This window comes from Pygocentrus nattereri, chromosome 10, assembly GCF_015220715.1.
Source record: "Pygocentrus nattereri isolate fPygNat1 chromosome 10, fPygNat1.pri, whole genome shotgun sequence".
Classification (NCBI taxonomy): Eukaryota; Metazoa; Chordata; class Actinopteri; order Characiformes; family Serrasalmidae; genus Pygocentrus; species Pygocentrus nattereri.
The window spans coordinates 23,257,719-23,282,218 of NC_051220.1; the positions used below are offsets into that span (position 1 = coordinate 23,257,719).

The 24,500-nt window shown below is 38.8% G+C and overlaps 1 protein-coding gene across 3 annotated transcripts in view; it reads left to right on the forward strand.

The window, feature by feature from the left end:
- slc25a21 (solute carrier family 25 member 21) overlaps positions 1 to 24,500 on the forward strand; it is a 95,289-nt gene that overhangs the window by 37,756 nt on the left and 33,033 nt on the right. For all 3 annotated transcript variants that reach the window (XM_017694508.2, XM_037541787.1, XM_017694509.2), the window contains one exon: positions 24,326 to 24,374. In XM_017694508.2, the coding sequence (XP_017549997.1) occupies positions 24,326 to 24,374 (49 nt within the window). The remainder of the gene's footprint in view (positions 1 to 24,325; positions 24,375 to 24,500) is intronic.

Below are 24,500 nucleotides of genomic sequence, written 5' to 3' on the forward strand. Positions count from 1 at the left end.
GGACTGCAGGTAGGCCAGTTCAGCACCCAAACTCTTCTTCTGTGAATCCATACTGTTATGGTGGATGCCTTCGCAGATGTGTAAGATGCCTAAGCCATGTGGACTAAGGCACCTCTATACCATTGTGGATGCTGGATTTTGAACTGTGTGCTAATAACAAACTGTGATGTTTTTAGTCTGGAGAATGCAGTGTCCATTATTTCCAAAAAGAATTTCAAATTTTGATTCATTGGACCACAGGACACTTTTCCACTTTGCCTCAGTCCTTCTTAAATAAACATGGACCCAGAGAAGACAGCAGCATTTCTGGATCCTGTTTATATATGATTTCTTATTTGCATGATACAGCTTTCACTTGTGTTTGTGGATTGCATGGCAGTCTGTGTTGACAGACAATGATTTCTGGAAGTGTTTGCACATGCAGTGAAATCCAGTACAGAATCGTGCCTGTTTTCAGTGCAGTGAGCCTGAAGGCCTGAAGGTCACAAGCATCCAGTGTAGATCATCCTTGTCCCTTGCATGCAGGAATTTCTCCAGATTCTCTTGTGTGTTCTGTGTTAAATTGTGAAATAATATATGGGTCTATGACATTTTCAAATTATTGCATTCTGTTTTTATTCACATTTATTTACATGTTACACAACGTCCCAACTTTTTTGCAATTGGGGTTGTAGAACGTAACCCGTTTTTATACAAGGCATTTATGAATGGATGAGTGAAATGTCAGGGAGGCAAAAAATAGACAAAGCTGTTTTGTGCACTATTGTTGCAGGTCTTGTGTGACTAATGTAATAGTGTAATATTTCATATTTGTTTCTTATTATTTAGTCAGTTACTTTTTTCACTGATTTTTTTTTTATGACAAAGTGACATTACTGGCCCAATAGGGACCACTGGCTTCCCCTCAGTATCAAGCTGAGGACCACCAGTGGGTGCTTCACTGCCCACTTGTGGTCTGCGGCCCAGTGGTTTAGACACCCTGCTCTAGGCCTTCATAAAAGCTTTTGAGCACATAACTGTTCTTGTGACATTGCCATGTGTAAATACTGTAGTAACTCTGCTCTGCTTCATACACTTATACCACACTACCGTTCCACTACAACGTTGGTCCACCATCCAAATATTATTTGGTTAACAGCAGCCCTGTGCTTTCTGAAAAAGAGGGCTGTGAGCATTTGGTCGGTATAGCTTGCTGTTTTGTACAGATATATTTATTTATTTGTTTGTTTGCTTGCTTGCTTTTTGTTTGTTTAGAAATGCCAGCTGCCCTTTACATTGTATGAATATTTCATCATGAATGGACTTATATATGTATGCGTGTGTTTGTGTCTCTGTCTTTCTGATGTCTTATTTGTTTATCTTATATTGTATTTATTTTTTGTTTATTTTGTAGGTCTGTCTGAGTAAGTATGCTAATATAGCTGAGCCGGCTGTGTGTGTGTGTGTGTGTGTGTGGCTCCCCCCCCACACTCTATCCCAGAAGGGAAAGTTTCATGTTCACTCTCTAACTCGTCCCTGTAGAGGGTCAATTGCAACCAGTTGGCCGCCAGTCTGGTCCAAAATAAACATTTGGAGAGAAGGGACTGTACAGGCAGGTACCTGGGGCCTCTGTGTGTTCTTTTCCTCCTTTTACGTGAACACACACACTTTTTCTGCTTCTCTCTCTCTCTCGCTCTTGCTCTCTTGCTCTCTCTCACCCGCTCTCACTCGTTTTTTTTTCTCTCTCAAATGATAGCTTTTTTATGTATGAGACAGCTGTGTGTGTGTGTGTGTGCCTTATGAGCATGAGTAGTGTTCTAAGATAGCATCTTCTGTCCCATATCACGCAGAGGTACAGTGCCTAAGTCAGCAACACAGTCTGTGATATCGCATTTATACTTTTTGTGAGTACATATAATGTTTAAAGCAACAGTAGTTGGGCAAAGAGCTGTACATATTTAAGACATGAACATATTTTTGGGAACTTCTCTCTTTCTCTCACTTTTTTAGATGCCATGGCTGTGTGTATGATGTGGGATGGGGATTATGTTTGTGGAGAGTTTAGTGAGTTTGATTTGTGCTGTTAAGACTTTGAGTTTGAGACTGATGGCGGGCGACTGGTTTAACTGGGACAGGGGAACGGCCTGCATGGCTCAATTTTGCCCCCATTAATCACACTGCCATTTCCTTACATCAGGCCGTCCGTCTGTTAGCCCAGCTAGCGGTTTAGCATAATGAGCTCAGGTGACTGTGGAGAGAGGGCTGCTCTGTTCTCCTCCACTGCAGCTGCTGAGTGCCAGTTGAGCTCATTAGTAACTCTAGGCGGTTGGGTTAAGACATGTACCTCACTAGTGCCATAAATTTTCTGTTTTAGTTAACAATGAGATGCCTAATGTACATATAAACTAGGGCAGTTAATATGCATTTGATATTAGTAATCTACTGGTTATTTTGATGATTAATCAAGTCATCAGAGATTTTACAGAAAGGCCAAAAAAATGAAATATGTTCAGTTGATCCATAACAATCATAGCCTTTCAAAGATTGCAAAATACATGACTGGAAAAAGATTTACTTGTAAGATTAAGAAGCCTGTAATATATAAAAACAATATGTATGGGAAATGCATATACACCTCTCTGTCAGACTCTTGATTCTTTGTGTAAGAGAAAGCGGTAGGATAATAGAAAATGTACAGTATTTACGCAAATTGCCAGTCATTGTTTATCAGTTAATGGTATGAATTGTGCCCACTTTGTTTTAATGCCCCATTTTAAATCCTAATTTTGTTGTAAACACCAAGACTTGTAAAGTAATTGACTAAAATATCATTCTGAAGAACATCAACAAACCATTTTGACCTGGTACATACTCTGAAGTAGAACAATTGATATGTACATAGAGTCTTACAAAGATTTAGTGTATTCATCTAGTCTGATCATGACACCTGTCTTTGTCCACTTTAAATATTGACTGCACTCGGTGCAGCATGGGTGTGTGTAAATTAGCATGTTTAAGGGACTCTGTCATCAGAAGTGAGACAGACAGAAAATGAAGTGTGCGTCAAAATTTGTGAGGCTGAAGGCTTGTCTGAGGAGGTGGGGTAGTCAGGAACCCTCGCACAGGTGCTTATAATTTGCAGTATGTGATTAATCATGTGTTTGCGGGTGACATCTTGTTTAATGGATCTGTCCATGTTCTCTCTCCCTGTCCTGGACCAACAGGCCATAGCACACTGAGTGTCACTGAGAGGTTAACTTACATGTGAATGCATATTCTCTCATTTTAAGAGTCAAGAATGATATACATGCTTGCAGAACACAAACGCTGCACTCGAGACCACAAGGCTGACAAGTCAGGATAGTATACTTAATGCTGTCATAAAGCCCTTGTGTATGCTGTGTGTGCATGTAAGATGTCTGTATGGGCATGAATGTAAAACCTGAACTTAACCCATCTTTGAGACCTGACTCAACCAGGCCCAGCTGGTACTGCTAAATCTAAAACTTGAGTCCACTTGCACAAATGAACAGAGATGCATTATCTCAGACACGGTTTCACAGTGCGTTGCTTTATTACTAAGCTCTTGAACTGATTGACAAAAAATATATAATGCTGGGACAAACTGGTATTTTACACATTTGTAAAACAAAGTATTGTCAGTATATTTTTGTAAAAATTACTGATTGTACCTGGCAGAGAGTGGCACATCCCCCTCCTCTGATCACCTGTTAGCCCCACTGCACTAAAGTTCCTCTCACTCTCCTGCTGCTATTTGCTGCTTAACACACTTTGGGCAAACTGAACAATCAAGGGTAAAAATCAAGTGTGACGTTTACACCAACCCAGCCTGTCCATCTCATCATCCATGGTGTGACTGCAACTGATGTACGGTTGAACTGACATACTGTTTGTCCGCTCCTCAAACTCCGGAGCCAATCTGAACATAGCTATCCTATAATGAATAAAATACAGTGTGTGTGTGTGTTTGTGAAAGAGAGAAAATGTGTATGCCAAATGCATGTAGACATCTTGTCTTGTTGGGCTCAGCAGCCTCGGGTCATGTAAGGCCTGCACAATAAAGACAAAATTTCATATTGCAAATATATATAACTACTGAGATAAGTCTTACAATATGGTAAAGATTGACTTGTAGTATTTTAACCAACATTATTTATGTTTGTTGAATCATAGCACTCAATCATGAGCATCACTGTGCATTAGGAGGGTAGTAAATAGAATGCTCTCACTATGGCCATGCACATATGTGTAATGTGTTTTGTGTGTGTGTGTGTGTGTGTGTGTGTGTGTGTGTTTGGTTTGGGTACAGGGCATGCAGGCTGGTCATGAAGGCTGTAAATCAGCTGCTCCCTGATGGATCTTTGACAGACAGGAAGCTAATCTGTCCCTTGTGTGTCATTATACCTAACCTCCCAGATCGCCACATATCCTGCTGCTCCCCTCATCTTCCACACACACACTCGCTCATATACATGGCCAGAGACAGTAACAACACACACACTCACACACACATGTTGAACATAAAGTGACTTAGTGTCAAGAGTTCATTGTCCACATCTGTCCCAGAGAAAGACGCAAACAGCCGTTATTTTTATTTCCCATAGTCAGTCTTTGCACATCGTTACCATTACACCTCTACACTGAATTACTGCTCCATACAATTAGTCCAAATGATTGCTAGTTGTCCTTTTTCAGCACGTGCGTTATCCATTGACTATTCCTAACCATGTGCTCATCAGTGACGTCACGGTTCTGTCTGCTTCTTGTGGATAGATCTCTTTTCATTTAAGGTTTTTTTTTGTGTGCCATGCCATACCTATTTGTACTAAAAGCTGGCCTCCAGAGATGTTCCATACTTTGTGTGGGTATGCTGTGCCGCATACCCATTTTTATCCAAAGCTTGCTATTTCAGGCTCCTAAGCAGTCTGACCAAATGCTCCAGAGTGTAATTATGAATGCGAGTGTGTGTGTGTGTGTGTGTGTGTGTGTGTGTGTGTGTGTGTGTGTGTGTGTGTGTGTGTGTGTGTGTGTGTGTGTGTGTGTGTGTTTTGATTTGATCAGTCATTTTTCCTCTATGAGCGGACTGTTGCACATTTTCATATTTCAGCCCAATGCTTACATTGCTGCACTGCTAAAATACCACAGCCTTATGAACAATTTCACCCTGACAGTTTTGAATACTCCTTTCGATTTTTTGACAAATTGCTGGATGAAAAAGCCCTGGGCATAATCGTCTGGTCTGGAGCGTGTCCAGCATTAGGAGCCCGACCCTTCAATTATGGAGTTATGGTGCTTGTTTTCATGCGTGATGCTGAATTTCATTAGTGGTTCCTTTGAAGACCTACCATGGTGAGGTCCACAGCCAGGCTCCTCCACCTCTCAGATTTGCTGAGCTAGACTCGTCACTGTCCTGCCGTGTGTGTTCTAGATCTCAACACGCCTCTTTTGTGGCCTGTAAAACAAGTAATGCGTTGGAGCAGTATGCTTTGTTGCCTCAACTGTTTGGATAGATAGTGTTTCTTATGTGAACTTGCTCAGAGTTCACAATTGCTGATAAAGTTGAGAGTGCTCTCACGTATGCAGAATGTTATGATTTATTTTTAAATTAAGCACTCCTCTGTAAATGTTCACTTGAGCACTAATGCACTGACAAAGTGAAGATGTAGAAAGGAAAGCATTGTTTATGTATACTGTTTTAGTATGCTATTTAACAATGCATAACTAAGTATATGGTTGCATAGTGGACTATATTTATACTTTGCCTTGTCAGAATAAATCAAGTCTGAAAGCTTTTGTCTGTCTGCTTCAATGTCAAAATTGATGAACATTGCAAAAATCTAAACGATATTTTCCTTCTGCTAAACAACATTGTACCTAGAACTCTAACTTTTTTATCAAAGGCATGTTATTATAGTAATCTTAGTAAATATCTCTTGAACAAATGTGGCATCCATGTAAATTTCTGGATCTGCACTTTCACAATTTAATTCAATAAGCTAAGAGTGATAAATACTTCATATAAATGTGTTTTAAATTACTTGATATACAGTACAGTGCAAATGTTAGAAACCACCCTTAATTATTTGAATCTTCAGTGAAAGTGGTCAATAAGATTTTTTAGTAGCAATGAGAAAAAAACATACATTTAACAGAAATGCACACAGAAGCCCCAATAACCTTGATCTGCATTACAGCTTCCATTTGTTTTAGGAGAATTGCGTTAAGTTTTTCTAAGAAATCCGCAGCCATGTTTTACCACACCTCCAATGTTTAATCTTAGAATAGTTCTGTTTTCTGCTGTTATAAGTAATTTACGCACATTCAGTGATGTTGAGGTCACGTGCCTCATTTAAAAAACTTAATTTACTTGACTTCTTTAGAACTACTAGTTCTCAGCATTTGCATACTTGTATAATATTTATATTATAAAATGTATAATTACAATGTATTTATTATATTTATTTAATGTATTATTAGAATGGAATAGATTGTTCAATATAATATATGAATAATTATATTATAAATGGTATTTATTATTATGTATATAAATAATGCTATGTTTACAATGTTAACATTTAATAATATTACATATGTGTGTGTATATATGTATGTTTTTATAGTGGACTTCAGACACTTGGATCATCTTATTTCTAATCTGTGAGTAAGTTAAATAGATGAAGGATGACTTTATAATTATAATTATACTTTACAATACATATATCAGTTATATTCATGATGAGTGTACCTTTTTAAGAGTTAAAGGCTATGGCAGGTTATCAGCACTGCTGCAGTTTTTGTTGTATGTGCATGTTGTTCCAGGGCACTAGAGCTTATGAGTGTGAGTACTGTTTTTATGTCAGTGTATTCAGACAGACGAGGGCATAGGGTGATGCCAAGTTGGTGTCAAAAATATCATCTCACCACAGCACTTTCAGCTCCTGCTGCTCAGAGCAACTTATTACTTTGATCTCAGTAATGACAATCATACGCACACTCGCACACAGACACACGCACACAGACACACGCACACAGACACATTCACTCACTCACAAATACAAGACAGGGCCACACTACTGATTATATAATTACTGCATCAAACCGCCGCCGTGTGTAACATAATAACTCTCTCTCATCAGCCTCAAACCGCCACCGTGCCCGACCCAAACTACTTATGTAATGTTTGAAAAGAGTGTGTGTCTGTGTGTCTGTGTGTGTGTGTGTGTGTGTCACAAGAGGAGGAGAATTCAGTGGAACTCTATGGCTTTGAGGGTGTATGAGTGTGTTGCTCTGAAATGCAGGGTGGTGAAACATGTTCCTTCTGTGTTTGGCCAGTACTGGCTGAGTGCGTTTACACTTCAGTAATGGCTTCCTGCTTCAGTCTCTCACACCAAAGCCGGAGAAGGGGAGCATACTACAGCGCTCTAAAACTGCTCCTAGATGCAGACAACCCAACATAGCATTCACCAGTCACCCTCCTAATCACTCTGCACCCCAGTACCACACACCTCCTCACAACTTGCTCTGCATCAGAGTGCTCAAGACTCAAGAATGACTGATATGGGGTTTCTTTAAATGTTGGATTTTCAAGGGATGATACCAGTGTCAGTTTTTAAAAAGCAGCGTGCCCAAAAGCTGATATACTAGCGATATTGTGGTGTTCTTAACTTCCCTAAGGGTCTAGACACCAGTGTCAGCACTTTAAGGGAAAGTATTGCACATATTAAATCATACATTCAAACAGTTCTGACACAGAGGGCCCACCGTTGGTGAAAGGAACACATAAGCGCAGATAGTACTGTGCAAATTGCTTTGAGACAGTGCTGCCTCAGTTTGGCATTCTTGTTAAATACAGTAAGGCACTTTCTTAATAAGTGTGTGCATATATTCAGGACATCCAAGTCTAAACTAAAATATTTATTAGTTTGCTCTAAATGGTAGTTTATTACCAAAATCTATAATTTTTTCTTTCATTTAAAAGGGTACAATGTGCAAAATTGTTAAGGACTGTCTACATGTGTGCATTTGAGTGATTGTACCTGCAATGCCTGTTTGCCTCTGCAGGTGCCAAGAGATGGCATAGATTGTATCATTCTCAAAGAATGTCTCTTATTCTTTTCTGTCATTCTCATCAGCATGTGCACCTTACAGGCAGGAAGCTGAGCTCAGCCCTGCTCTCTGTTCCTCTGCTATGAGTGTTGCTCAGTATTTTATGAATTGCCATTATGTAGTGATGTGCCTTCAAAGATGAGTGTCTCATAACCTTCTCTCCTCCTTGAGGGCTTCCAGCCAGTCTATATCCAGGGGGCCTGCTCTGCACTTGTCCAAAGAAACATGGGGTGTTAACAAGTAATTAAAGCATTTACTGCCCCACTAAAGGTCTATTATTGCTGTTCCTGGCCCATAATTGGGTTCATTATCAGCTTTTATGGACTATAGGTGAGCATTTCAGAAGCACTGGACAGACTCTGGTGCTTCTGTGTCCTGACCATGTGAAGAAGCTGAATATAACTTTGTGAGAGGCCAAATATTTGATGGCAGTCTGGTTCTGGCATTTCCTCTTTACTTTTTCATGCTTGATAAGAAGTGTCTACACAGTGACAGAACACTTAAATTGCCTTCCTTGCATGAGACACACAAGGAAATTTCTTTGTAAATGTTTTTTGTTTGTTTTGTTAAAGGGAGATAAAAGTCATAAAAGTATGTTTTAAGCTACTCTCTTTCTGCTTTCCTCATTTCTCTCTTCATTGTCCACTAGGTGACAGCAATGACACAGAACAGCTCATCCTTTTGAGTGATTTGTTGTGAGAAACATACACACACCAGTGCAAAGCAAGAGACACTTTGGAATGATTTGGCCATTCACATGCCAGCTTCTTTTGCATCTGTTTGGCTAATTTTGACCTTCAAGACACCTTCCTTAAACTAACAATGAAATAATGCACAAAGTATGCATGAAAACTAACTACACTGTTTTTATATCAGATTTAATGGCATCTGTAGAGAAAATGTGCATATCTGCAAAACAAAGTCATTGTTAAAGGTTGCATCAGTCCAGCACACGTTATCAGCCCAACACAGCTACTTTTCTTTTAAAAGCATCAAACATAAGCAGATGACCCATTGATATCAGTATGAACAATACCTTATGACTGTGATGTTTCATGACACCTTTGATGAGCTACAACCCTGTCAAGCTTTAGTTTGAACAAGAGCAAAGCCAGTTCAACAATGTGCCCTATTAACGTCATGCCCTCCAGGGCACCTTCTGTGGAAACAGAGATGTAAATGTAAACAGAGTTTGTGCTCATGCCCACCTGAAGCACCAGGACCAGCTAGTGTGGGCTACTTTACATCACTCAGCCTTATCTGGCTTTTGAGGTTCTTTCAGTGAGGGCTGAACAGCAGAGGCTGCTAAGACTTGACACCATACACAGATCCTAAAAAGAAAAAAGAAACACTTCTATCACTCCTGGAATCTCAGCCTGAAATAAACATGCATATGACATACATAGGCAAGAGATATTCGTGTTAGCTTTAGGTGTATTCCAGTATCTTTATTGCTTTATATAATAACTCGTTCAGTGATCTAGACAATTAAATGTTCACTAGAAAGTAGATAAATGTTGATTAGTAAGTAGATAATGTAGATCAATCAATTTAAGTAATATTGATGAATGTGTTATGAGTTATATAATCACTCTGACATGGCCATTCCAAAACAATAACTTTATACTTCTTTAACCATTCTTAGGTAGAACAACTTGTGTGTTTTGCTGAATAACAGACATTCTCTTTACATTGCCTTTAGAATTTACTGGTATAATTCAGAATTCATTGTTCCATCACTGATGGCAAGCCATTCCGGCCCAGAAGCAGCAAAACAGGCCCAAACCATGATACTATCACCATTGTGTTTCACAGATGGGATAAAGTTTTATGCTGGACAGCAGTGTTTTCCTTTCACTAAACATAACGCTTCTCATTTAAACCAAAAAGTAACCTTTTCCAGCCTGATGAGCATCAACAACTGTTCTTCTGAGGTCCTTAAAAATCTCCTTTGTTTGTGCCATGATACCTTTCCACAAACATGTGCTGTGAAGATCACACTGTGATAGATCCCTGTTCTGTAAATAAAACAGGGTGGTCGCTCGCACCTGATTGCCATCCCATGGATTGAAAGCACCTGACTTGAATTTCACTTTCAAATGATCTGCTATTCCTATAGGTTGACATACTTTAGCAACTCACAGATACGTAATATTATATTATAATGATTTTCCTCAATAAATAAATGACCAAGTCTAATATTTAATTAAGTCTCATTTATTTAAATTGGTCCTCTATATCTACTATTAGGGCTTAAAATCTGATGAAGTTTTACATTAAATTTATGAAGAAATATAGAAAATTATAAAAAGTTCACAAACTTTAATCTAAAACAAGCACCGCTGTACGTGTAATATTTCAAGTTTTAACATTTTAGAGAATTGTTTCGGATTGTTTGTTTGCTTGTGGACTTTTCATCTGAAAAGTGCTTCTTTTATTTGTGTTTTGTCCCTTGTTCAGATGTGATTGGAGGCCTTTTGCCTCAGTCTAAGATCCTACTGATGTAGTCCTTTATGGATGGAGAGAGGCTGCAACAGGTGCCAAGAGTTCATTTGGTTAGATGTTTTCCAGAGAATGAGTGAGGGTTCTGTAGAGAGAGCACATCTTTGTTAATATCAGTTACACCAAGATTTGCATATCAAAATCCTCATTCTTTCCCCTCTGTCACTCATCCGCTTCTATGTGGTTGCCTTTGTCATCATATTTGAGTTTTGTATTAAGAATCATCTGTGCAGGCCTTTAGAGCACGGGTTCTCAATCTATGCCGTCCAGCATCAGGACTAGGATAAACACTGCTTTAGACATATGTTCCTAGATGGAAGCCATTGTTATCTGTTATTGCTTCTATTTGAAATTCTGTCAACTTGTTTTTGCTGTACTTAGTATTTAGTTTTCTCAGTGCAGGGCAAGAATCAGAAGGCATACTTGCCTAGTAGTGCAGTGTTTGCTGCTGTGGTTGAGGTTTAGGTGCATGTTTTCTGACTGAAAAACCCATTCAAAATGTATGAGTGATAAAAGAAGCAGTATCTGATCATAAAACCACTCCAATGCTTGGTTATTTGCAAAGACTTTTTGGTTATTTGCAAAGTCTTTTTTGAGTGTCGGGGTGGGATACTTTTAGTCTAATAAGCATAGTAAAGTATGATAAAAAAAAGGGGTAAACAACAGTAAAGCAGCTCATGTGCTGATCCAACAGAACAGCATGAAATTCTGAAATGAAAAAATTATTTCTGTTAGGTAAATGACTAAAAATTGACCTTGATCATAAATGTGCTAGATCATGAATAAAAAAACCCTTGAGAAAATTCAGAAAGGTTTATTTTAAAAGTATAACCTATATTAATGAAACTTCATGTAAAAAACTAGCAACTACACATAACTAACAAAATTAAGTTCCAGTTAAGTTATGCTTTCTTTGTAATGAAATGTACAGTTGCAAAGTGTTTTTTAGTATTAACAATATCCACAATATGCTTTAAAAAAAGCACATTTTGACATATTGTGGCATAATATATCTATAATATATCATCATAATATATATATCACAATAATGAAAAATGTTGTTGTATTGCCCAGCCCTGCCATGGTACTAACACATGACATTTCTGTTCAGTTTTAATACAATTACAGATACATCTGATAGATAGGGGGTAATATATCTATGAACACTTTTCCCTATTGACAAGTTGTTTGTAGTTGTTTGTATTTATGTGGATTACTTTTAGTGTCTAAGACCTTAAATGAACTATATGCACTATACACCAATCAGGCATAGCATTATGACAACCTCCTTGTTTCTACACTCATTGTCCATTTTATCAGCTCCACTTATCATATATGTACACATTTACAGTTACAGACTATAGTCCATCCATTTCTCTGTATACTTTGTTAGGCACCTTTTACCCTGTTCTTCAGTGGTCAGGACCCCAATGGACCCCTCACAAAGCAGGTACTATTCAGGGGTGGATCATTCTCAGCACTGCAGTAATAGTGATGTGGTTATGATGTGTTAGTGTGTGTTACAGTGCTTTTAAACACCTCAATGTCCCTGCTGGACCTAGAAGAGTCCACCAACCAAAAATATCGAGCCAACAGCGTCCTGTGGGCAGTGTCCTGTGACCACTGATAAAGGACTGGAGGATGACCAACACAAACTGTGCAGCAGCAGATGAGCTATCGTCTCTGACTTTACATCTGCAAGGTGGACTGACAAGGTAGGAGTATGGTGGTAGGACAGTGAGTGTTGAAAAACTCCAGTAGCACTGCTATGTCTGATCCACTCAGACCAGCACAACACACACTAACACACCATCACCACATGAATGATCCACCACCCAAGTAGTACCTGCTCCATTGGGGAGCATGAGGGTCCATGGGGGTCCTGACCACTGAAGTACAGGGGAAAAGGGTGCTAGCAAAGTATGCAGAAAAACAGATGGACTACAGTCTGTAATTGCAGAACTACAAAGTGCTCCTATATACTAAGTGGAGCTGATAAAATGGACAGTGTGTGTAGAAACAAGGAGGTGGTCATAATGTTATGCCTGATCAGTGTATATTTGTAAGACATTCTCTTAGCATAGAGTTCCAGTATTCAGAAAGCACAGGGTTAGTAACTTAAATATCTGATACCATGGTATGATATATTAGGAAAATATCAAAACATTTGAATTTCATGTCTCGGCGGTGTGGTAGCTCAGGGGGGAAAAAAGTGAACTTTTACTGGAAGTCCTCAAAAACTGATCTGGATTACAATATTTATTTTTTGTATTATCTATGTATTTTATTTTGCACACTCTGCTCATCATTAATAGCCATTATTCACCCACTTCCTTAATCTGCACCTTAAGAAGCTGTTACTCAGGTCTTCATTTTATACAGTGGTTAAGAAGAGTAATTGCTGCTCTGCTCTATGCTGCTGAGGTGAACTTAGCAGTGGCATAAATCACTACTAATGACTGCCTGCCTCCGCATTAATGAGCTTCTTTCCTCTGCAAAAGCCTTTAATTGTCGTTTAATATCCCTGGCTGTGTTTGCACCTCCTGAAATACATTTTTTATACCTTTCTCTTAAAATTAATGTTATTTATACTTTCAAGAAATCGGTCTGGTATCTCTTTCATTTACATTCCAGTTACAGTTTAGCAGGATTAGATCCAAATATTTGGTTGGACTGTGGACAGGTTTGACTTTGCTCCATTGTAATGTTGTTTAAAGTAATATGTCATGCCATGCCCTGATAGACATACCCACACAAACATTTGTTAAGTTTGTTCTCGGCTTTCACCTGTACCCGATCTTGGTCAAATATGACACTAACCAGCCATGCCAATAATTAGTATGACAATCACCTGTAAATGAAGACTTTGTGTTCAGTGATATGATGGGTGTGGAAGTCAATAGAATTGTGTAGAATTGAGGTCCCATAGACTGCTGTTGGGGTAGGAGAGTCAGAGCACACATAACATTGCAGTGCGTGCTGGGGACTGTAGTGCAGCGCATTGTGAAACAGAATAATATTAATAGAAAATTAAAATACTTTTTGTGGGCCAGATTAGCTCCACAAGCTTTGTGTTTGTCACATGGGTTCTACAACCCCAATTCCAGTGAAGTTGGGACGTTGTGTAAAACATAAATAAAAACAGAATACAATGATTTGCAAATCCTTTTCAACCTATATTCAATTGAATACACTACAAAGACAAGATATTTAATGTTCAAATGGATAAACTTTGTTGTTTTTTGCAAATATTCACTCATTTTGAATTTGATGCCTGCATCACGTTCCAAAGAAGTTGGGACAGCGGCAACAAAAGGCTGGGAAAGTTGAGGAATGCTCCAAAACACCTGTTTGGAACATTCCACAGGTGAACAGGTTCCTTGGAAACAGGGGAGTATCATGATTGGGTATAAAGGGAGCATCCCTGAAAGGCTCAGTCATTCACAAGCAAAGGATGGGGTGAGGTTCATCACTTTGTGAACAACTGCGTGAGCAAATAGTCCAACAGTTTAAGAACAACGTTTCTCAACGTGCAATTGCAATAAATTTAGGGATTTCATAATCTACAGTCCATAATATCATCAAAAGATTCAGAGAATCTGGAGAAATCTCTGCAAGTAAGCGGCAAGGCAGAAAACCAACATTGAATGCCCATGACCTTGGATCCCTCAAGTGGCACTGCATTAAAAACAAACATCATTCTATAACAGCTATTACCACATGGGCTCAGGAACACTTCAGAAAACCATTGTCAGTGAACACAGTTCGTCGCTCCACCTACAAGTGCAAGTTAAAACTCTGCCATGCAAAGCGAAAGCCATATATCAACAACACCCAGAAACGCTGCTGGCTTCTCTGGGCCTGAGCACATCTGAGATGGACTGACGCAAAATGGAAAAGAGTCGACATTTCCAATTGTTTTTGGAAATCATGGACGTCGTGTCCTCCGGGCTAAAGAGGAAAAGGACTGTCCGGATTGTTATCAGCGCAAAGTTCAAAAGCCAGCATCTCTGATGGTATGGGGGTGTGTTAGTGCCCGTGGCATGGGTAACTTGCACATTTGTGAAGGCACCATTAATGCTGAAAGGTACATACAGGTTTTGGAGCAACATATGCTGCCATCCAAGCAACGTCTTTTTCAGGGACGTTCCTGCTTATTTCAGGAAGACAATGCCAAGCCACATTCTGGACGTGTTACAACAGCGTGGCTTCGTAGTAAAAGAGTGTGGGTACTAGACTGGCCTGCCTGCAGTCCAGACCTGTCTCCCATTGAAAATATGTGGCGCATTATGAAGCGCAAAATACGACAACGGAGACTCTGGACTGTTGAGCAACTGAAGTTGTACATCAAGCAAGAATGGGAAAGAATTCCACCTACAAAGCTTCAACAATTAGTGGCCTCAGTTCCCAAACGCTTATTGAGTGTTAAAAGGAAAGGTGATGTAACACAGTGGTAAACATGCCCCTGTCCCAACTTCTTTGGAACGTGTTGCAGGCATCAAATTCAAAATGAGTGAATATTTGCAATAAACAATGAAGTTTATCCGTTTGAACATGAAATATCTTGTGTTTGTAGTGTATTCAATTGAATATAAGTTGAAAAGGATTTGCAAATCATCATATTCTGTTTTTTTTATGTTTTACACAAGGTCCCAACTTCATTAGAATTGGGGTTATAGTACAAAAGACAGTATTAAATCTCAAATTTGATTTTCTGATGAGGTAGTTTTCTAAGAGTCCCATATGTGTGGCATATATTTCTTATGAACTCATTTTGAGCTGAAGAGCTCACTCTTCACCTAGTTCTTATATTTAATTTTTTTTTTTCCTGTTTGACATTAGTGGAACCCGATGCCTGTGGCAGTCTTGTGACTTCTGATGGCTAATCAGATTTGCATTGTTACACAGGATGACAAATGGGGCAGTGCAGTAGCATTGCCTTTTTGTTTAGCATTCCTGCACTGACGTGTTTTGAGTAGTTGTATTCATGAAGGTGAGCGTGGAGGCATAAGGAACGATGAGGGTTTTCACAACCTGCTACTGGTTCAGTCGGAACTAAGCCAAACCTCTGGGCTTCAGGGCTTGTTGTGAACACGATTGACTGATGCCCAAACATCACTCACTTGTATCCCTTGCAGACTGCACCCAGAAGTTCACTCCATGTGAAATTTTCACTGGAAACATATCTGCCCTTATGTATGTCAATTGTGTAAGTTATTTGAATATTCTGAATAATATTTTTGCATATGATCATTTGTGTAATTTTTGGCTGCAGTATGTAGTTATTTCTGGCTTGATGAAGAAAGCGTTACAGGCAAGTTCAGCATATTTCTGTTGTCTGCCTGCAGGGTATACCAGTCTTTGCTCTCTCTTAATCTTCACACCAACTGAAGAGGAGCAAATTACCACTGTCTCCAATTGCTCAAACGTGAAAATGTCACAGAGAACAACTTTTTTTTTGTGTCTTAATACACAAGGCCACAGGCATTTCCTGCTTGATTTGAAGGAGCTTAAGTGTGACTATAACCTGAGGAGCTGGATGGCTCATTGCAGCAATGCCAGCAGCTGTGCTTCTATAGTAATACTCATAATAGTTGTGGCAATGGCAGTTACCCTCAATTACAACAACAAAGGCATGTAGATTGTGCACCATCTAAATCTGTAAAATCATGTGCAAATTGCTCTCCCCCCACCTCTCTTGTTTAACCTTTTCTCCAAGGCTTGGAAAAATTTGCGTGCTCAGTCTCTGTCTTGGTATGATTGATGACACCTGTGCACGTTGTGCAATCACTTACTGTCACAATGCTATTTTCTTTTCTCATTTATGCGTAGGAGTGAGAGCCGGGTACTTGCCCAAACCAAAACTAACTGCAGATAGCAATCTCATTGTGGTGATATATGATCTCCTCACAGTGAAGTTATCAGAAAATTAGGAATGCAAACCGAGGACGAGCTGCTTTATTTTTGGCATTTTTTTGTCATTGCCTTGTTTTGGTCCAGGATGAATTAGCACTATTCCACTTTTAGTCATAGCTTTGACCTTGTACCTGATATAGGTTAAGATCAAGTTTTATCCATACAAATAAACAGTGGGCTTTGGAGCTCTTGTATGATCAGTTACAGTGGGGAAAAAAAGTATTTAGATGAGAGATGTGAGAGGCCTGTAATTGACATCATAGGTAGACCTATGTCTACCTATGCCTATGATAGACAAAAGGAGGAAAAAAATTCAGAAAATCACATTGTCTGATTTTTAAAGAATTTATTTGCAAATAATGGTGGAAAATAAGTATTTGGTCACCTACAGACAAGCAAGATTTCTGGCTGTCACAGACCTGTAACTTCTTCTTTAAGAGGCTCCTCTGTCCTCCACTCATTACCTGTATTAATGGCACCTGTTTGACCTCGTTATCTGTATAAAAGACACCTGCCCACAACCTCAAACAGTCACACTCCAAACTCCACTATGGTGAAGACCAAAGAGCTGTTGAAGGACACCAGAAACAAGATTGTAGACCTGCACCAGGCTGGGAAGACTGAATCTGCAGTAGGCAAGCAGCTTGGTGTGAAGAAATCTACTGTGGTAGTAATAATCAGAAAATGGAATGTGAGCAGAAATCCCAGAACCACACGGGGGGACCTAGTGAATGACCTGCAGAAAGCTGGGACCAATGCTACAAAGGCTACTGTCAGTAACACACTACGCCGCCAGGGACTCTTACAGTGCCAGACGTGTCCCCCTGCTTAAGCCAGTACATATCCGGGCACGTCTGAAGTTTGCTAGAGAGCATTTGGATGTTCCGGAAGAGTATTGGGAGAATGTCATATGGTCAGATGAAACCAAAGTAGAACTGTTTGGTACAAACACAACTCGTCATGTTTGGAGGAGAGTGAATGCTGAGTTGCATCCAAAGAACACCATACCAACTGTGAAGCAACATCATGCTTTGGGGCTGTTTCTCTGCAAAGGGACCAGGACGACTGGTCCGTGTACATGAAAGAATGAATGGGGCCATGTATTGTGAGATTTTGAGTGCAAACCAAGAGCATTGAAGATGAAACGTGGCTGGTCTTTCAGCATGACAATGATCCCAAGCACACTGCCAGGGCAACAAAGGAGTGGCTTCGTAAGAAGCATTTCAAGGTCCTGGAGTGGCCTAGCCAGTCTCCAGATCTCAACTCCATATAAAAGCCCCAAAACATCACTGCTCTAGAGGAGATCTGCATGGAGGAATGGGCCAACATACCAGCCACGGTGTGTGCCAACCTTGTAAAGACTTACAGAAAACGTTTGACCTCTGTCATTGCCAACAAAGGATATATAACAAAGTATTGAGATGAACTTTTGTTATTGACCAAATACTTATTTTCCACCATTATTTGCAAATAAATTCTTAAAAAATCAGACAATGTGATTTTCTGAATTTGTTTTCCTCATTTTGTCTCTCATAGTTGAGGTCTACCTATGATGTCAATTACAGGATTCTCTCATCTTTTTAAGTGGGAGAACTTGCACAATTGGTGACTAACGAAATACTTTTTTCCCCACTGTACATGTTCAGATCTAGTGACTGAGGAATCTTTTGATGGAGTATGCTACTATCTAAGCACAAGTGACTCTCCTTCTTTGTCCTATACTTAGGCTAAGCTCAGTCCTCACACAAGAACACACAGGACATATATAAGATAATAGTGAATAATCATAACATATGAACGTTTAGTCAAAACAGACAGCTTTACAGTCTCATCGAAAGTTCAGTCTTTACAAAAGTTGAGTCATTTCTTTATCTTTTGTGGAATATCTTGAGTTACATACATGTAATGATCTGACTCGCCTTGGAGGTGGGTGGCCATATATATCCAGTGAATTTGGCACTGACTCTTCTTGCCAGTCTGTAATACTGAATAGTATTTGTGTACCTAGATGTCTATGTGTGAGTTTGTGAGTGTGTCTATGGATGCAGCAGCCGCAGATGACAGGAGCCGTCAGAGCCATTGTGGTTCAGAGACAAAAGGTATTGCCAAATAATGGAACACAATAATATTTCATTCACTGATGCAGAACTAAGCTTCAAACAGCAACCAGATGGCAGAGCACTGGCTGCAGTTCTATTACTAAATGTATACTCCAGTATAACTGAATAACTGCTCTGTAGGGGGTGGTCTCTTGAATCTCTCACTCAAACAAGACACTGTTCCTTTCCCTGACAGTAGGTATAACTGTTGTTAAGTGCTATGTGAGCTATGTATGCATCGCTGCTGAACACTGTGATTAAATAGTAGTATGTGTTGACAGCCAAAGAGGTCTCCTGATACAACATTGAGCTTTTTGTTGGTTCTCTCAAAGTCAGAGAACTGGCAGAAGCATCCATTGCTTGGAGAAACTTTTAAATTCTTAGAACCGTCTTTGCTGATATAAAATTTCTAATTGTTATAATAATCAAAAACATATTTGCAACATCAAAGCTTAACATTAAGCTTAGCTTAACATTTGCAACATTAAAGCTGCATCTATTGTGCTCATGAATTGAATGTCTTCAGTTTTTGAAAGTGCAGCAAGATGACTTTGTTGGCAAAAATCCTATACAATCTACTGAATTTAGCTTGGTGTTATGATTCGCTACATACCATTGCGTTACTGTAGGACTTGAAACTAATTGAAACTTGGAACATGAGATCCTGCGGGGCCAAACCAGACCCCGTACTGAACTGTAAGACTTGTTAAGGTGAGAGCAACCTTTGGAATTTCTAAACCAATCCTGTGCCATTTGAAGGCAGAACTAAATAATTCTGTTTTTTTCGCCAGTGAGCCTGAATAGGTATGTATAGAATCTTCAGATTTCTGGATGAATCTTCACATTTCCACTGCACAAAGCAATCCTTAGATACAGCAGAGATAGCTGGCATGCATTGAATATAGTATTTTCAGTCATGGCTGACAATTTAATAAATCAGACAATTTGGATATGTTATGTGTTATTTTGTGACTTTGAGCCACTAATCATTAAAGTAACGATTTCTTTTTGCAGCTTACTCATGCTCTAAGAGAATGCATTCGACTAATACAGCAATGCTTTAGAGCCATGCTCTCCACTGCCAAACTTTTCAGTCTTAAGCTCCACCCATGTAAGTACAGTGTGATGGAAGTCCCTCACTAACTCACTGTTAGCACACAGGCTGTGCTCATTCCTAGCAAGTTTTATTTGCTGTCTTAGTGATCATGTGGAGGAAATGTCCCACTATCTCTTTTGGTCTATCCATCTCTCCCCCTCCCTTCCTGCAAGCTTAAATCCATCCATATGGAACACAGTAAAAATGGGCATGGTTTATTCTTGCCTCTTTTCACCTTGTTTGTGTGTTTCCCTTTTTCTGTGGGCGACAATAACTCTTGTCTCGGTGCTTAAGTGGGGAGCTTTTCCCTTAAGATGGAGTTCATTAGAGTCAAATGAGTGACAGGCACTCATGGTCTCTTGCTGGTTTGTACCTTTTGATCTGCTACCTCTGTTAGGCCCTGACATGCAGGACCGAGCGATTGAAGGGCTTGCACAGAGAGAGGCTCCTATGGCATGCTTACATGCCCTTGTGCTTATTCATTGCTCACTGCTCAAATTGTGTTATGTATTTAGGTATAGACTATATTAAAGTGGGCCAGATGTTTATAGCATGATTTCATTGGACTGACAGTGAAAATAACAGACATTTCTTTTGGGTTTGTTCTATTGCTACTGTGATGGCATATTCTTGTTTTTCTCTTTATTTGTTGTACCTTGGTGGTGTTTTTTCTCAATAGGCATATTAGTGATTGAACAATAGCTGAAGAGATTTCCACAGGACATATTCCTGCAGCAATTTAGAAATGGAAAGCTGAAATGGTTTTGCCAGGCCACAACTAATTCATTTCTCTTTGTTCTGCTGGATAGATGGAGCACTTAGACGAAAAGTGTTTGTATTTTGAGAACGCCACATTATAATATCCACCTGAGATATTCTAGCAGCTTTGATTAATTGGTGCTAAACTTCAGTGTATTGTTGACCCTTCTGAGACAAAAGGAATATTGCCTGTTCTTCAGGATCTTTTTTTTTCTGTTCTCATTGTTAAACAGTACCTATTAAAGGATTTGAATTAGCTACTGAACTTAACATCATCTTATACCACTTCATCATGTTTGTTAAAGAAGACACCATATCTGTTAAAATATTTAGATTTTTTTGACAGGAGACGTACAGTGAACTGCATTTGAGACTTGTATAGCTTTGGCTGCTGACAGTGTGCTAATATTAGCTGATGGTGCCCAGATTAAGACAAAACGGTGAACTGTAATTCTTGTCTGGTATTTCTCCTGATAATTACTTTCCTGGAAACCCCTGAAGGAGACAGTGTCTTGTTTATGGACAATATATTTAATGGAGCAAATTAGAATGAGGGCCGCATTGCTGAACAGCTGTGTACACATAGAGGAATCTGTGAGGGAAGCCATTAAAGTGAACAACGGAATGGCAGTGAGAATCTCTAAAGAGTTTAGAGGCTTGACTGAGAAAGAGTGCCTCTGTTCTACAATCTCACTGAGACTCTTAACCTCTTTACTCTAGGGATCTCACTTATCTTCATCCTCTGTTTGAGCAGTCAAACCTTTGTCTGTGATACTGCCAGATAGCCTAGCTGTGAACATCTCTCAAACAACAAAAAGCTTTTGCCAATTCTTCACTGTCATGTAGTGTTTGGTGCAAAACAGGCATTCAAACAGACTATTACCTATTTACATAGCACATAGCCGACAGAGATAGAGTTTCAACCGTTGTTCAGTTTGCACCCAGTAGAACCTGATCTGTGTGGTTGCAACTTTGAACATTAAGCCAAGAGTTGCCTTTCACAGTGTGAAATTAGTGTTATTTGCCATACTAAAATGACCGTCCTGTGTCCTTTCACACCTATAAATCTGATGCACTGAAATGCTGGTGTGGAATAGCTGAGCACCTCCTCTGCTTGCTGATGTACACAGAGCAGAATTCACAAACACCCTGGAGTACAAAGGAAGGTGAAAAATGGCACAGTGTCTGTTTCTGCTCTGTACTTTGATTTAGAATGAAATGGTTGCTGTAAGCTTAAAGTTCAGGATGCCAGCTTACATGGTCATCCCATTTTAATAGACAATAAGTAATTCATTGTCAACCTTAGAGATGGCCTGACTATTTAGAATGCATAAAACATTATCATTAATATATTGAATATGGTCAAAATAAATACATTAAACTACTAAACTACTGGTTTTATTACTAATAAAGTACTGATTTAGCTATGATGTGGCTGTTCTATTGTTAGTAAGAATCAGAACGAGAGAGAGAGGGGGGGGGGGGGGGGGGGGGGGACATTGCATCACTGATTACTTACAGTTTGGGCGGTCTAGTCAAATGACATGTTTTGTTCGTTTTCTAAGTATTGGGAACAATAAACATCTGGCATGTTCAACAGTTATGTTATATTTTATGTTTTATTTTTTCTCAACATGTTAAATTCAAAAGAAATTGTGCACTAAAATCTGCCATTTTAGGCTTATTCTCTGTAGAGGATATCCTAACTTATTTTCACTTAGAAAATCAACAAAACTAATTTGACCAGGGCTATTCAAACCTTGTCATTAGACTACATGTATTACACTGTATGCAGTCATTTTGAACTATGAGCACACTGGAGTGATGAAAATGCATGATGGTAATGAGTTGCAGGCTAGGCAAATGCTGCATTCCATGCCATTTGCCACAGCTCTGTATTGAGACCATTTTGTGCCAAGGACCTCACCACATGCTTGTCAGTTGCAGTGGAGTGGCAAGGAGGCAAAAACCGGATCTGAGTGATGAAGGCATTTGCCTGCCCAAGTAGCTCCTGTTGGATGTGAGGTTGGGGAACTGTTGCAGAAACATTTTTGAGGGAAAACCCTTCCGCCTGCTTGTGGCATGTGAACACACACACATTCAGCACATGATGTTCACATATACTTCACAGACATCTGTAACTCTGTATTTGTAGATACAAGTGTACGTATTTTGGTATATAATTCCCACATATTTTATGTGATGGAATATTATTGGAGATGTACAAATGGGTGACAAAGCAAACAACAAAAAAGTCTTTAAACGAGTTTAAATGCTTATGTGAACCTTGGCATAGTTTCTGCAAGTCTCTGGATCTGTACGGGAGGGATGAAGCACTTTTTTTCTGAAAGATATTTTTGAAAGATGGTGTTGGAACATACTGTCTTAACATGTAGGTGTTCATGTAGGTGTTATTTGCGTTGACATCTGGAAACTGTGCAGACCTGAGCATATGATTTGTGTCAAATCATTCAGTGACTCATTGTGTCCTGTGAATAAGAACATTGTCATAAAGATAGAGATGTTTCATCAATTAATTAAAGCAAGAATAACTTTGCAGTTATTTAAAGCAGAGAATTAAAGCAGAATCACTTTTTATTGGATTTTCAATGATTTTTCCATCTAGAGAGATGAATCGACACAAACACTGCCTGCAGTATAACAGCCATTTGTTTTGTTTCTTCACCTGTTTATTGAGACTTTTCCTTTAATTTGTCACCCACCTGTATGCGGGTCAGTGACAAATACACATGGTGCCTATTTTTGTGAAAGTCTTTGAATAAATAAACTTTAAGATAGAAAATGGTGTAGTGGTAAAAAAAAAATGCAAATATTGGATTTTTAAAATAAATGCTTAAGACAGTAGATATATAAATCATTGAACTGTGTAAATGTTACTGAATTGTACTTATGACAAATAAAAACTTTGACATTCTTAATTTATGAAAGAGTTTTACAGTCACTAGTGGAACTCATCACATTAAATTTTCCTTTTGTCACAATACTGATAAGAATTATTTTGGAAATGGTTTATTTGCATATCATGTATAACATGTCATGTTTTCAAATGTCTTTTTCAAATGAGTTTTTTTTTTTTAAATAAAACTTGCTAGGAATGAGCACAGCCTGTGTGCTAACAGTGAGTTAGTGAGGGACTTCCATCACACTGTACTTACATGGGTGGAGCTTAAGACTGAAAAGTCACATTTTCAGATTAGTCAACTTCACACACAACCATGAGGGTCTTCAGGGGTCTGTTTGTGATGTAATTTACTAAATGTTGTATACACCACGCTGCACCATTCTTTTGAGGCTTCTGGTGACTTTGCAGACAAGAGTTTTTAAAAAAGTAATGATGTTTAAAACTACAGTCATTCCACCATGTTTTTTTTTCTTTTTAAACAATTTTAGTGTACAGTTATGCCAGACCATAATCATTTTTAATTAATTGTTTTTTAGGAAAATGTAAGCCTTTAAATAAAGTTTTATTTTTTAGTGCAAATTTGGAGCATTACACCAAATGTAATGAATGAATAGAACTGTCCTTTTAAGTAATTTTTCTGTATCAAATATTTTCCATGAATGTTTTTTTTAAAGATATGAATGGATATGGAAACAAAGATGGGTGTCACATCATTGCCCCATACATATTCAATATTTGCTTTTTTTCCCCCTTGCTTTGGTATAACGATTATTTTACGAGTATTTTCAGTAAAATAATGTACATTGTTATGAATTTCTATTACAATTTATATTTGTATGATAGCTTTTGTCATGTTTGTTTGAAAAGATGACTCAGAGAGCCAGAATTACTAATACATTTATAATGTTACTGTTTCTTCCATAGGTCTGGTGGAAATTTGTCTGATGCACCCTCTAGACGTAGTGAAAACCAGGTAATAAAAATGTTTTATCTTTAAATGAATCTTACACAAGTCCTCTGTGGGCCTACAGAAACTACTCAAGCCTATATTTGGACGAAATGCTTTTTGTGCAGTTCCTTTTTTTTTTTTTTTTTTCTT